The sequence below is a fragment of the Melopsittacus undulatus genome, chromosome Z (genome assembly GCF_012275295.1).
Source record: "Melopsittacus undulatus isolate bMelUnd1 chromosome Z, bMelUnd1.mat.Z, whole genome shotgun sequence".
Taxonomy (NCBI): domain Eukaryota; kingdom Metazoa; phylum Chordata; class Aves; order Psittaciformes; family Psittaculidae; genus Melopsittacus; species Melopsittacus undulatus.
Window position 1 is genome coordinate 82,581,105 of NC_047557.1, and position 13,700 is coordinate 82,594,804.

At 41.9% G+C, this 13,700-nt stretch overlaps 1 protein-coding gene across 1 annotated transcript; it reads right to left on the reverse strand.

The window, feature by feature from the left end:
- Positions 1-1,106: 1,106 nt before the first annotated feature.
- On the reverse strand, positions 1,107-6,863 carry GINS3 (GINS complex subunit 3). Its single transcript, XM_005152273.3, has 3 exons — positions 6,648-6,863; positions 5,805-6,038; positions 1,107-3,272 (listed from the first exon to the last, which is right to left on the reverse strand). The coding sequence occupies exons 1-3, from the start codon at positions 6,819-6,821 to the stop codon at positions 3,042-3,044; spliced, it is 639 nt and encodes a 212-aa protein (XP_005152330.1). The 5' UTR covers positions 6,822-6,863; the 3' UTR covers positions 1,107-3,041.
- Positions 6,864-13,700: the final 6,837 nt, after the last annotated feature.

The following is a 13,700-nucleotide window of genomic DNA, read 5'->3' on the forward strand; positions in this document are numbered from 1 at the left end:
GCTGATCAATGAATATCTCAAATTGGAAGGGACCCATAAGAATTATCAAATCCAACTTCTCACTTTAAGGAAAGGACTGGGCCAGGTCAGCTCATACATCTTTTCAAAAACAGGCCATTAAGACCCAAACAAATATTCCCTGTGAATGCACAACTAATGAACATCTCAAATATTGCAACCCAGTAAAAAATACGCAATGAAAACCATTGTGGTAATCCTGTAAAAGGTGTCTATTGACTGCTTTCTCATGACCAGTAGTCCTTCAGTTTAAAAACCAAGGGGCAAGGGGTGAAATGACACTTTTAAGACCTCTGTAATGAGGATTTATTGTGCCAGTCTGCAAACACACAAGGTCCAACTCCTCTAGCTTACAGCTTGCTGCAGTACAATTATAAAGGGCAGATTGTGTTGTAAAAAGTACAGGGCATTCCTTTGTTGTATTTCTGAACAGAAAAAAAGCACTCCAGCCAGCAACCAATGGAAAAAAAATGTAAAAATCCACAGAACATCAAACTGACTAGCCAAAATACTGTCACTTAAAATTACAGGATCAGCTTTTTAAAGGTTTTACTGGTGTTCACTCCTAAACACTCAGGGTTACTAAAAGTGACACTGCCTACTTACAAAAACCCAGTGACACTGAGGACTACTCCAGGGATTTCTTTTCTCCTCACTCCGAAAGTAGCTGCACAAAATGTTGGCAAATAAGCAATTGTCTGCACCCAGCACAGAGAAGAAAAATGCTGTTGTAAATGCAGGTCATTCATGATCTAGTGATTATGCTTATAAATTCACTAGATCTCAAAAACACCATCTCATTAAAATATACCTTCGAATTAAAAAATACTTATCACAGAATCAACCAGGTTGGAAAAGACCTTTAAGATCATCAAGTCCCACCTTTGCTCCAGCATTGCCAAGTCCACCACTAAACAAGATCCAATCACAGATGGACTTAAACTTGCCCCCCTTGCAGCTGAAGCACTGATTACAGCTTCTGATGTGCTAAATGAAGTCTATGCTATAGAGTATGAATACAGAGACTGCCAATTTCCACCTGCCACCACCACTCCATGCCAAAGTCAAGGAAACACAAAATCACCCTCTCATGTTTCACAGAAATGCAATTTATGAAATCAATAGCTTATTGATTGCTTGGCAGTGTCTCTTATGACATCAGTAAACAGCTCTCATCCACATGGGACAAAGCAGACATGAACTACTTCTACCCTTGTATGGTTGTACAGACATAGCTCCAAGCATGTTACTTGTAAGAGTAAAAATGACACAAGCAGGACTTCATTATCCATCCTGGCCATGGCTTTGTAGAGACCTGCACTTTCCAATCGATACAGATTTTCCTGCTGCAGGGCAATTAACAATAGATATTTGACATTATAAACATCCCCTTACATAATATTTATTCATCATAGAAATCCAGAAATGGACAATAAAAGCTTCATTAAAATGCACAGGCTATTATGTGCCATTAAGTTCGTAAGTGCAGCAGCATTTATCTTGCACATACTTCAACTACTTTGTCAGGCACAGCTTCCTGTTAGCCTCCCTGGCAGGACAGCTGGCCCTGGGCAGGCAGGGCAGAGGCACCAAGGTGGCAGTGACACCAGCATGCTGTCTCCTCTCACCACCTCCAGAGCTTCCAGTCCTCTGGCAAAGAAATAGACATGCACCCTTTGTACTTGAGGTTTCCAGTTTGAAGTTTCCAATATGGAAGTGCATCTGCAGGTCCAGCAACAACTCCTAAGATTTGGATCTTGCTGTCATCTCCCAGTAATTCCCATACAAAAGAAAGCACACTGTATCACTACTGTCTGCCTCCCCCACTTAGGTGCACCTTCTACAGATGCTTAGAAGCACCCACATCCCATACCTGCTTCCAAAGGACAGCCATCCTTATGACTGCAGAAACTAAGTCTTACAGAGATAACCACGTGCTTTCTGACACCAATCCGACAGGACTTCAGATAATGTAGGTTTAAGTGCATCCACACATTATGACAATCACTGTGCTGTTCAGCAACAGGCTGAGAATGACATTTACTAGGATCATTTAGATGAATCAAAAGGAAGGAAATTATGAAATATGCTTTGTCCCTTCTACTAACCAAATTTAGGAATTAGAAGTTTTCCATGGGCAGACAGATGGATCAGAGATTGGTAATGGAGGAGAGCTTTCATTAAAGTTGCTGCTTCTGATTCAGTCAAGGCTAACTGTTGTCTTCTATTGTCCCCCTCCCCCCCCGTAAAACAAGCAGAGAGCTTAACACCCAGCACATTCATCATGCAAGCCAGTAGCATCAAACAAGAACATTCTCCACCTCATTCAGCATCAAGACCACAGTGACCAAGGTCGAGAAAAGATGAAGCAGCATGTAAGACCTGCATGGCTTCTTCACTTGCTCCATGGGTTAGAGGTGGCATTTTTCTCCAGGGCACTTAACCCTATGTACAAAAGTCAGCAAAGAAAAATATTCCTGCCTCACAAAGAGCACCTGTTCCACCTCGGTCCATAAGAAATAGAATAAAATTTCATGTGGTTTGTATCATTATTTTCCCACATCACTGGGGCTCTCCAAAGAACAGGGAACCTGGCATTAGCTATTCCCAGGAGGCTGGAATGGGAAGGGCAAGATGAAATACACTGAATTACACTTTTTTCCAGATAGATCCAGTATTATAAGTATCAGCTGGGGAGATAAAGAATAATAAATATTAATGACCCTCCCAGAAAATCTTCTCATATCCTTTCAGCCACCTAGAACACACTTGAAGTGCAAAACCCCAGGAGTGGTATGAGTAAGCTGTAAAGCTGCCCTGTGATGTGATGCCATCTTTTTTATATCCTTGCTGTCTGCCTTTAAAAATTGCACTAGTCTGATCTGAAGATGTTACAGAGAAGAATTCCCACTATTGGACAGTGAGCCTGTCTTTCCCCAGAGCTGATTCATCTTTATCTTCTGTAACAGAGAGACTGTAAATCTCTTGGTGTTCCTCACTGTAGCTGCACACTCTTCGGGCTTTTAAACATCCACCTCTGTGAACTTTCTTTTTCCATAATTCTGGACCAGACTCGAGGCTGTGATTTGAGAAGCCTGTCCTTTTTCCCAGCTCTGGAAGTCATTCAGTTCTTTCTGGCCAGCTTGAAACAAGGCTCGCTCCAGTTCATCCAGCCGAGCCACTAGTGCTGATGTGTCTTCATTGTAGGCATTCTGAGAGGAGTCCATGATACGACGAAATCGGCTAATAAATGTCTGAAGAAGATAAGCAGAATTACTGACAGGTAACACAGAGGCTTCTCACACGCTAAGAGTCTTACTTTTGGGTGTAAGCTCTCAACTGGGCAAAGGTCTGCAAACAGCATAGCACATATTAATATTGGATACAAAGACAAAACTTTTCTTGACTGACCTGGGAGATCAGTGCCTGATCTACTGAATTGGAAGCAAGCACACAGTCAGACTTTGGCATCTTCCTAATGACAGGTTTGAGCACAGCACAAGGTATAACACAATTACAATCTATTCCATCTCACTTCACAAGCAATCACTGCTTTAGAGAAGGTAGGACAGATCTCATGCCACAGCAGCTGCTGCAGGAACATACAAATGGCAACTTGTGTAAGGGCCACTGTAGAACTTTCAGTATGATGAAAAAACACTAAGCCATGAAATAGGTAAAAAAAAAAATCAAATTAAAAAAACCCAACAAAAAACAAACAAAAAAAACCCCAAAACAACTAATAAATTTTGAAAAGCTAAGCAACAACACATATTTAAGGATTTTTATTTCCTGCCTCATCTTTATCTTTGGGAATTAAAAAAAAAGGCTGAAAGCCTTGTGAACTCTGTTTTATTATTTCAGGAGCTGATTTTAATCATCAGAACTGTACGATTTTAGACAGTGATTTAGAAAACAAATACATTATAAATTAACAATTCTCTTAATTGGCTTCACTACCAAATTGTCACCCTTCACATATGTAGTCTCTAAATGTTTGGGAGAGGGCTTTTTTTTTACGTTTTGTTTATTTTTAAGTCAGCACAACTCCACTCTTGTTTGCTTTTAATCAGGGGGAAGCATATCTTGTGTGCTTTGATTTTTCTGTCAGTAATGTGTGCTAATGTGGCTCTTTTCCCCAAGATGTCCATTATCAGAAAACAAAGACAAGAAAAGGTGTGGTCACCTTCCCCAATGCAGAAAGAAAGCTTTCATTGGATAACTCTAAGAAAGCAGTAGTGCTTCAAAGCCTCTCTGCGTTGGCCTTCATCTAACAAATAAGAGAGAGAAAAAATAAAAAAAGCCAATAACCATCATCCCAGACTACTTACAGAGCTGGCTGAAGAAATCTCAGAGCTATTAGTGGTTATTTTTAAAGCTTAAGGAGAACAGAGGTCTAGAAGCTGGCAAAGATGTTATCTAACCTTCAAAAGAGGAAGAGCCAAGAAATTACACATCCATCAGTATAAATTTCTGGAAATGTACTGGAATAAATGAAGTATACATAAACTTCTGCAAGAAAACAGAGTAACAGTCAACATGGATTTGCCAGGAACCAACCTTGAGAGCCCAGCCTAGTTTCCTATGTTGACAGGATGACAGGCTTTACAAAGGGAAGAAAACCAGAACACTGGTACCTGTCATGAGGCACTCATAAAGACAATTATACACCCTCCCTATCATCCACATTGGATGGAGTTCGACAGAGGTCTATCTGGAACCAAGTACTATTTGATATATTAATTGTCAAAGGAATAGAAATCATACTTGTTAAATTAGCAAACAACATGTAGGAGAAGGAGATGGGATGACAGTAAGCATGTTAGATAGAAAACTCTTAATTCATAAAGATTCTGACAAATTAAAAGCATGGTGTGAAAACAACAGCAGGCAATTCAGCTGAGACTAAGGAAAGTTTTACATTAAGGCAGAAATGGGAAAATGTACAAATGCAATAAAAGGAGTATCTCTGTGTCTATACAGTCTGTAGCATCTTACCATGGGCTGCAAACCAAACACCTAGCAATGTCACTTCATCACAAAAAAAAAGGTGCAGCACCAGGATGAGCAAGGCGCATCACAGCCTACAAAATTTACACAGTAATCTTTTTGTTTCCATCAGCACAAGTCCTGAGCAGGTCAGTGTATGCTGCTCAGGGCACTGCACATCACAGTGAATGCAGATCAACAGGAAGGACAACCAGAGGTTAGCAAGCATGGCCCACAGAGAGATGGCAAATGAGCTGGGACTGCTGCAAGAAGAAAGAGAATAATCCGTCCTCAGCATTTACTTTGGATGAGGCAAACAGAACAGAGCTTGTACTGCTGTGAAGGAGCTTTAGTTTAGACATGAGAGGAAATTTTATATGATTAGGACGCTGAAGCACTGAAATGGATTGCCCAGAGCAGTGTCAAGTCTCATCATTACAGAGCTTTAAAAACAGAGTAGAAAAATAGAAAGTATAGAGGGTGAATTAATCCTGCCTTGCAGGGCACAATTAGATAATCTTACGTCTCCTGTAGTTTTACAGGATTTTATGAAATGCCATATTGACAGTGAGGAAAGTCCAAACTAAAATTACACTCCTGGGTTCACAGTTGAGGCTTCTACCACCAGACTGTGCAGTTGCCAAAAGGGTCATCCTACAGCTTGATCTAGAAGAGCATCATCAGTACAGCACTCAGATGAGTTAAAACACATGGCTATTCCTCCTGAAGACTGCAGAACAGCTGGGAAGAAAAGAAAAATGTATAACCACATTTCAAGACTTAGTTCAGATACTTGCCTGCAGGATAGCCTGAGCTATCTCAGGGTTCTCTGGATTATCAAAATTGAGGAGCTGGGAGCCAAATCCATAGTAGTATGGCCCCATTTTATGCAGATCAACCACGCTGGCATCAGCACTCAACACTGTCCTCCAGGCTTCCTTATAAATCTTTGGTAGTTCCACAGAAATTATTCTTCGCTTGCTGTCATGTAGACCTTTAGCAAGCCACAGAGGGATTTCCAGTTTTGATCCCTGCATGAAGGGGAAAAAAGACCAAAAGTTGTCCTTGCCATGAAAACACAAAAACCAACCCCAAAGTCAGCAGTGAGCTCTATTAATAAGATTCAGTATTACAAAAAATTTATTTTGTTTTCCAAACAGTCTACTGTAACTGTCATAAAACCCAGGAACACTTTGTAGGCTTTAATGATTACTGCAAAGATATGCAAATGTTTTTCTTTTTTTTAAATTCATGTTGTAGAACCTCATAATTGACAGATGATGTATAAAGAAGTTCTTTACTGTGAGGGTGGTGAGGCACTGGAACAGGTTGCCCAAAGCAATGGTGAATGCTGCCACTGTTCAAGGTTAGCCCGGAAGGGGCTTGGAGGAACCTGGCCTAGTGGAAGGTGTCCCTGCCCATGGCAGGGGGCTGGAGCTGGATAAGCTTTAAGGTCCCTTCCAACCCAAACCAGTCTGAGATTCCATGAAAGGCCGTCAGCCTGTCCTTAACCCTGAAGTTCCCCCGGCCTAGAGCCTACAGCTCCCAGAGCCCCCTGCGCCTCGCCTCCGCCGTCCTCCCCAGCCCATCCGCGCGGGCTCTGTCGGAAGTGGTAGTTCTGTCCTTGTCCCGCCGGTTACCTCAGTAATGGCGTCCCCCGTGCCCGTCCCCTGGCCCAGTGCGAAACCCAGGCGCGGTAGGCTGGTCTCGGCGCGGCCCGGCAGCTTCTCCTGCGACATCAGGATGTCGTCTAGCGACAGAAAATTCTCTTCCAGCCCCAGCCCGGGGCCCACAGGGAAATACGCCTCAGACATGGCAGACAAGCGCGAAACGGAACGGCACCCACAATGCCTCCCGCCCGGCCCCTCACGCAACTCCGCCTCCGCCGTTGAGTGCGAAATCGCGCATGCGTCGTGGAGTAGTTTGCTCTTGCCGTCGCAACCCGCCTAGAAACTAATGGACGTACATTCCTAGCCTGTTTCGGGTAGGAAGGGACCTTAAAGCTCATCCAGTTCCAACCCCCTGCCACGGGCAGGGACACCTTCCACCAGAACAGGTTGCTCCAAGCCACATCCAGCCTGGCCTTGAACACTGCCAGGGATGGGGCGTATCAATTTCTCCTCTGGCAGGTTAAAGCCATTCCCACTTGTTCTGTCCCTGCTTAATCAAGTCTAGGAAACACACCTTTGTGCTAAAGCTTTCATTGTGTGCAGGAAGAGAGCTATGCAAATGGAAATGTGCGCTTTTTCTCAGGTGCAGAAGGAAGTCATACGCATCATTAGCCCAGCATCCTGAACAATATTATACTTTCATAAATAGGATTTCAAGACCTTCCTGAAAGAAAAGGAATGTCCTGTGTCGTAACTGAGTCTGTTTGTACTTGGAAGATTTGTAAACTGGAGATTTAACTCACCTCCTGCATTTATGTAAAGTCACAACCCTTTATGTCACATGGAGCTAACACTAACAGATGTAGTCTGAGAGCAGAATCAGACCCTATAGTTTTAAAGAGACAAGGAATAACAGCATCCGTTTTTAACCAGAGTAAAGAAAGGATCAAAAGTGTATAAGAAGAAATGGAAAGATGTGTTGAGAGAAGGTGGTGGTGGAGAAAAAGGGGCAGGAGAAAAAGTCATCTGCCCAAAGCTGAGTTATGTCAGAATACTGCAGAAGTTAAATCTGTGTGATGGGTAAAACCCAAATTACTTCCAGATATGGTAAACAAATTGAGAGGATTTTAAAGTATGGGAAAGAATGAAGATTTGGAAGTCAAGGGACAGTTGTTAACTCCCACCTGTGTACTTCTTTAAACATTGAATACCACAAAATTCAGCCAATTGCATATATCAGATAAATTCAGGAAAGCAAAATATTACCTGCTTCTCCTTAGGGATTTTAATTTGACCAGAGCAGGCTTATGTGTGTTTTGCACAGTTGCTGAGATGTGTCATGGCAGCATGTGTATGTGGTTTACAACAGAGTGAGCCATTGTGGATAGTTTAAATGACAATCAATACATGTTGGAAGATAACTGAAGAAGCTGCAGGATGTTGATGGGAGCCCAAAGCACCATTCGCTGTGACTTCTCCTTACCTTTTTAAGGTCAAAGTGACAGATGTATCTTCAATCTCTACATAAACCCTCACAAACTAGGGTTGATGTTAAGGCTTTGTCCTCTCTCATGTAGCATCGCAAATACCATATAGGATTATAGTATAGCTTCCTTCTCTTATTTGTGTTTTTTATCAGGTAATCAGGAACCCTGGCAGGGTTTTACTCTGTCTTAACATCCCTAGATGACACAACTGACTTCAGTGGAGCCAGAATGTCACTGTCTAATCCTAGTTTAACAATCTCGAGTGCACAACTGAAACTCAGGCATGTGGTGTGCGCTCTTGTGAGCATGGAGGATTCTGTTCTGTGGTGTCCAGCTGATAGAAGACAACAGACTGGTACATTTCCTTTGCCCACATCCCCAGGCTTTCTGATGCTACTTGATCATTCCTTTCCCTCCTGGAACTTTCACTCAGTATATTTGCATTTCCAAATCAGTTGACTTGCCTGTGGCAGTGAGAGTTCTTGTAAGTAATGCTGTAGTCTGTCTTTGATGCGAGCTTTTGCAATCCCTTTGTTCTGGAAATACCAACATATAACTCAATTAAACCAATTGGCTCCAGTAGGATTAGCGTTAGAGGTAAGTGCTACTTCATATGAATAAACACTGATCTCCAAAAGACAGATTCTACAGTCCAATACAACTTTTTGGTGGAAAAGGGGTAGCAGTAGGAGTCAGGAGATAATCGCTCAAGGAGACAATCACATAAAAAGTAGGAAGTATTGACTTGTTTCAAATGAAGATATGAGAATGCAGTGCAGTAAGAGCTTCACTTTCTAAATTATGTTGGGCTATTTTTCTAAGCTATGCAGCACATTTCCAGTAAAATCAAGGTAAAATTTGCAGATTTTATGCCTGTAAAGAAAGTAAAAAATTATCTTTTGTCTTTCAGACTCAGACAAGAGATTGTAATACCTGACTACAGCAATTTTTAATATTTTTCTGTTTATATCCTGATAGTATTTTTCTTAATTCTAGGTTCTTACTCTCATGTTACTCTGGAGAGTGTTATATGTGACTGAGTTACTGGAGGGAAAAAAGGCAACATTTTGCAAGATCTAGGATATGAGCTTGAATTCTGAATTGTAGGGAGAGTAGGTTTGCATCACTTCACTTGTATGTAATCTGTAAGCTATCAAAACATGAATACTATTGATTCCTTCACTGCTATCATTCAGATTTATTGTATCTATCTGGCCTTTTTTTTTTTTTTTTGGGAGGGGGTCCAGTAAGGTGTTCCTTTTTATGTGCCATGTTCTCTGTACCAGTGACCCAGGATCACTAGCTGGAGAGGATGGTAGTCATCTGCAAGTTATGTTTTCAACTGCCTGTAATCTTTGAACCATGGTTTCAGTGTTGACAGCATTACTCCAGCCCTTTATCCATCAGTATTTGATGACCAGAGTGCTGATATTTCCGGGTCTTAGAAACAGAATCTCCCTTTGCTTTGTCAGAGTATGAATGCACCTTTTGACCTATTGCTTGCTGTCTTTGGCCAGCAGAACCTCTGAATATCTTAAATCTGATTGCTTCTTGTCTGCTGCTTTTTTTTCTGAACTATGGATATCTGATGGGGCTGTTCCATGTATTTGAGGCATGCTGAAATATAAGAAGATCAGATTGTTTCTTCTCTGATCACATGTGGAAAGTAAAATCTAACAGCATCTTGCTGAAGCACACTGCATCATGTCAAAAGGTAATTCTTGTTTATAGCTTGAGGTTTTTTCATCCGTCAATGTAAAAAGTGCCATAGAAACATCATGTTACCCTGAATACAGGCAGAGAATTTGGCTAATATGATGTGATTATAGTCAGAATTAGCACACCAAAAATTCTATGTCCCAGTGGGAAAGACTATTAGTATAATAACAGCTAGGAGGTCCATGAGGAGCAGAGTAGAACTGGAGTTTCTTGCTTGCATTCCTAGCATCTCTGGGAGAGGACGCTGCTGTGCATAAGAGGAGAACATGTAAGAAGAGGTGGGCTGATAATAGTGATTCCTGAGCTACTAAAAGGAGCCCTACAGGAACAACTCTTTCTACCCACTGTCGCTTGCCAGACCAGGCAAGTGATCCCAGGTGGTAGGAGACTGCAAAGCATGTGGAGAGAGTTTGAGATATTAACACTTTGAGTCCAAAGATTAAGGGGATGGCTCATTCTGAACACCCCATCTGAGAAGTACCGTGATATACAGTGGGAGGAATGCAAAGGAGAGACAAGACAGGCAGCTTGCATTGATAGTAGTGGCTCTATGCTTCTGACATCTGATATTCTGGCACAGTATATCCTCAAATCTGACAGCTTTTCCTGTTTGGGTATGGACTACTCTTTGATCCTATCAAGTTTATCTTGATTTTCAGGAAACACTCCTGTAAGTGGTCAGCAATATATCTCATTGCCAGGAAGTCAGCAATGTGCAGGTGTTGTCAGCTGTCTATCCAGGAATGTTAGATGAAAAAGTGACAAAACTCCATGAGATATTTTAAAAGCAAATGCATTTTCTCTGGACTTCGTGTCTTGGACTCAGTGGGAGGCTTTATCGCACAAACCCAGGTATGGATTTTGGACAGAATTTTAACCTCTTCTAGGTTTTCCCTGTTTTCTTATAATACCGTATGTACCAGCAGAGCTACTAAATAACAGAAAAGCACATTCAGTGGGGAAGGTTTGGCAAACCTAGAGTAATCTCATGGAGATGAATGAAGTTTTTAGACCTTATTTTCAAACTATGGAGTTCAAAATTCTGTCTCCTTCTCACAGAATTTCAGGATCAAATATATCTATGCCATAAATGTAAAGCTGCCACAAGAAATGCAGTTATATGAGCTTACCAATGATTTTTTTGTTGATAGCATCTTTCAATATTACAATTATCAGTCTTTAAAGAGATTGAAGTCTTCTTTGATTAGTGCTTCAATGCAAATGCTTTGATTTTCTTCTCTTTTGACTAATGGTGTCTGTCCTGGAGCCTCAAAGTGCATTAAGTAATGTGTCATGTACATTTTAGCCTCCCCTTGTGTCTTTCTGAGGTTTGTATGCAGTACAGAGTTGTTTCTCTGTGCTTAATTTTATAGAATTCCAGGATGGTTTGCATTGAAAGGGGCCTTAAAGCTCACCCAGTTCCAACCCACTGCCACAGGCAGGGACACCTTCCACCAGACCAGGTTGCTCCAAGCCCCTTCCAGCCTGGCCTTGAACACTGCTGGGGATGGGGCAGCCACAGCTTCTCTGGGCAACCTGTGCCAGGGCCTCAGCACCCTCACAGGAAAGAGCTTCTTCCTGATAGCTCATCTCAATCTCTGTCAGGTTAAAGCCATTTCCCCTTGTCCTATTGCTACAGTCCCTAGAGGAGAGTGCTTCTCTGGCATCCTTGAAAACACCCTTCAGGTACTGGAAGGCTGCTCTGAGGTCTCCACACAGCCTTCTCTTCTCCAGACTGAGAACAGTTTCTAAATGCCTGCACTTCCGTGGTTTCTGGTAGAGACATCAGACTGAATGACTGTCATTTTTACTTCAGGTGAAACATGATGGCGTGTGTGGATCCTAATGACCTCATTCCATAGACCAAGGCTTAGTCTGCAACAGTTCTTAGATTCCCGACTCTGTTAGGAGGTAATTATCAATGGGACATGAGGTACCAAAGATGGACTTCACAGCTCCTGTGGCTATAGCTTATAGGTTTCCTGTATGGATGACCTGTGTTCACATGGTACAAAAATTAGTGGTACATAGAACCAAGGGAAGGAAATTAAAATCTCAACCAGGTGAGACATGCTGGTGTGTCCCAGCAAAGACAGTTGGGCCAGTGTCAGAACAGCTGGTGGGTTGGGTTGTGCCTGGGGACTTCCTGGTGCACACAGAAGTTTGGTTCCCATTTTCCACAAAGAGTAGAAACACAGAGATAGTTTAGCAGATCTGAATGATGTGAAGTATGAAGTGAGGTCAAACCATGAAGATAGAGGTCTCATGCAATTGCTTAAAATGGCAGCATGTTGTTTATAACATCCTTGGCATTCAAGCATACTTTGGCTTTAAACTTTAAGAATTATTTTATTACAGAGCACTGTATGGGTCTGGCTGAGTTAAGTTTCCTCATAGCAGCTTGTATGATGCTCTGTTTCGCATTTGTGGCTAAACCAGTGCTGGCAGTGCACCAGTGTTTTGGCTGTTGCTGAATAGTGCTTGCATAGTGGCAAAGGTCATTCTGCTCCCTCCTCCAGGGAGTAGGCAGGGGGTGAGCAAGAGGCAGGGAAGGGACATGACTGGAGCAACTGACCAAAGAGGTGTTTGATACCATATGATGTTGTGCTCAGCAATAAAAAGGTCAGGGAAAGAAGTGGAAGATTAGTTGTCTTCGCAAGCAATGGTTACGAGTGCTGAGACCCTACTTCTCAGGCAGTGACTGGACATCTGCCTGCCAATGGGAAGTAGTGAATTAATTTCTCTTTTTGCTTTTCCTTTCCCTGTTAAACTTGAGCCATGAGTCTTTTTACCTTCTTTCTATTTTGTCCCTATTCTTCAGAAGAGAGGAATGAGCAAGAGGCTGGATGGGTGTTTGGCTGCTGGTTGAAGTCAACCCACCACAAGCACTAGAGAACAGACACTCAGCTCCTGCTCCTAATAAATATTCCTCATTTTGTTGCCCTGCATGAGCTTACATTTTAATTCCAGAATCTTTCTCTACTTTTCATTTTCCCTTGCATTCAGTTTCCTTCCACATAATTAGTTGAGGAGGTAATGCCTTCGTCACAGTTCTCTCTGATTGCACACACCAAAACAGATGTTTCTGCAGAGCTGATTAGGAATAACACCTTAAAAATACTGCATTTAAACTATCATGGAATCCAACTCTTTGCCAAATAGACACTTAGAGAAACAAAATGCCTTCAAGACATGATATATTTGTAAAGAACATTAGTAATGCAGTGAGGTAGATTAGCTTCATACGTTCATTTGAAGATAAGAGTCTAAATTTAGATTTATTCCCCAATAGGAAGGGTTTTGTGGCCTCAGTTTCAATAGCATCTTCAACTGAAAACTGCCACAGGAATTAGTGCAATGAAAAGGCTTTGATTTAGAGCCTGGGACCGAGTGATGTAGTGGAAGCTCAACCTCCATCCTTTAGTGGAAATGCATGGCAGAAGTTCCTTGCATGCCTGACTTTGGTCTCTATCTAGCCCTTCTGTGAGCTCTCAGTTTCACTTAAATCGAATAAATTTCACTAAATTCTAAACTAATGAGCATATTACTCATAAGGCTAAGATGTGTAATCTAATAACCTACCATTTGTGTCTTTTGTAGGTTCATGGTGCTGAAAGCATAGGCTTGGTGGTGCAGCCTCTTAACTTGCTTTTAGTGTCATATTCTCTGCTTGGTGATCTGTAGAGTCCAGACTGTAACTCCAGGTGAGAGATTAGCTTTAGGCTAGAATTATTACCTGATTTACCATCAGACCAGCAATACAGTGGCCACATGTCCTAGAATTTGTGTGATTGTCACTGTCAGAGATCTTTAACTCGAAATTACAAAGCATTTGAAAGTATATGGGGCAGTCTTGCAAAATTACTCTGGTGTGGCT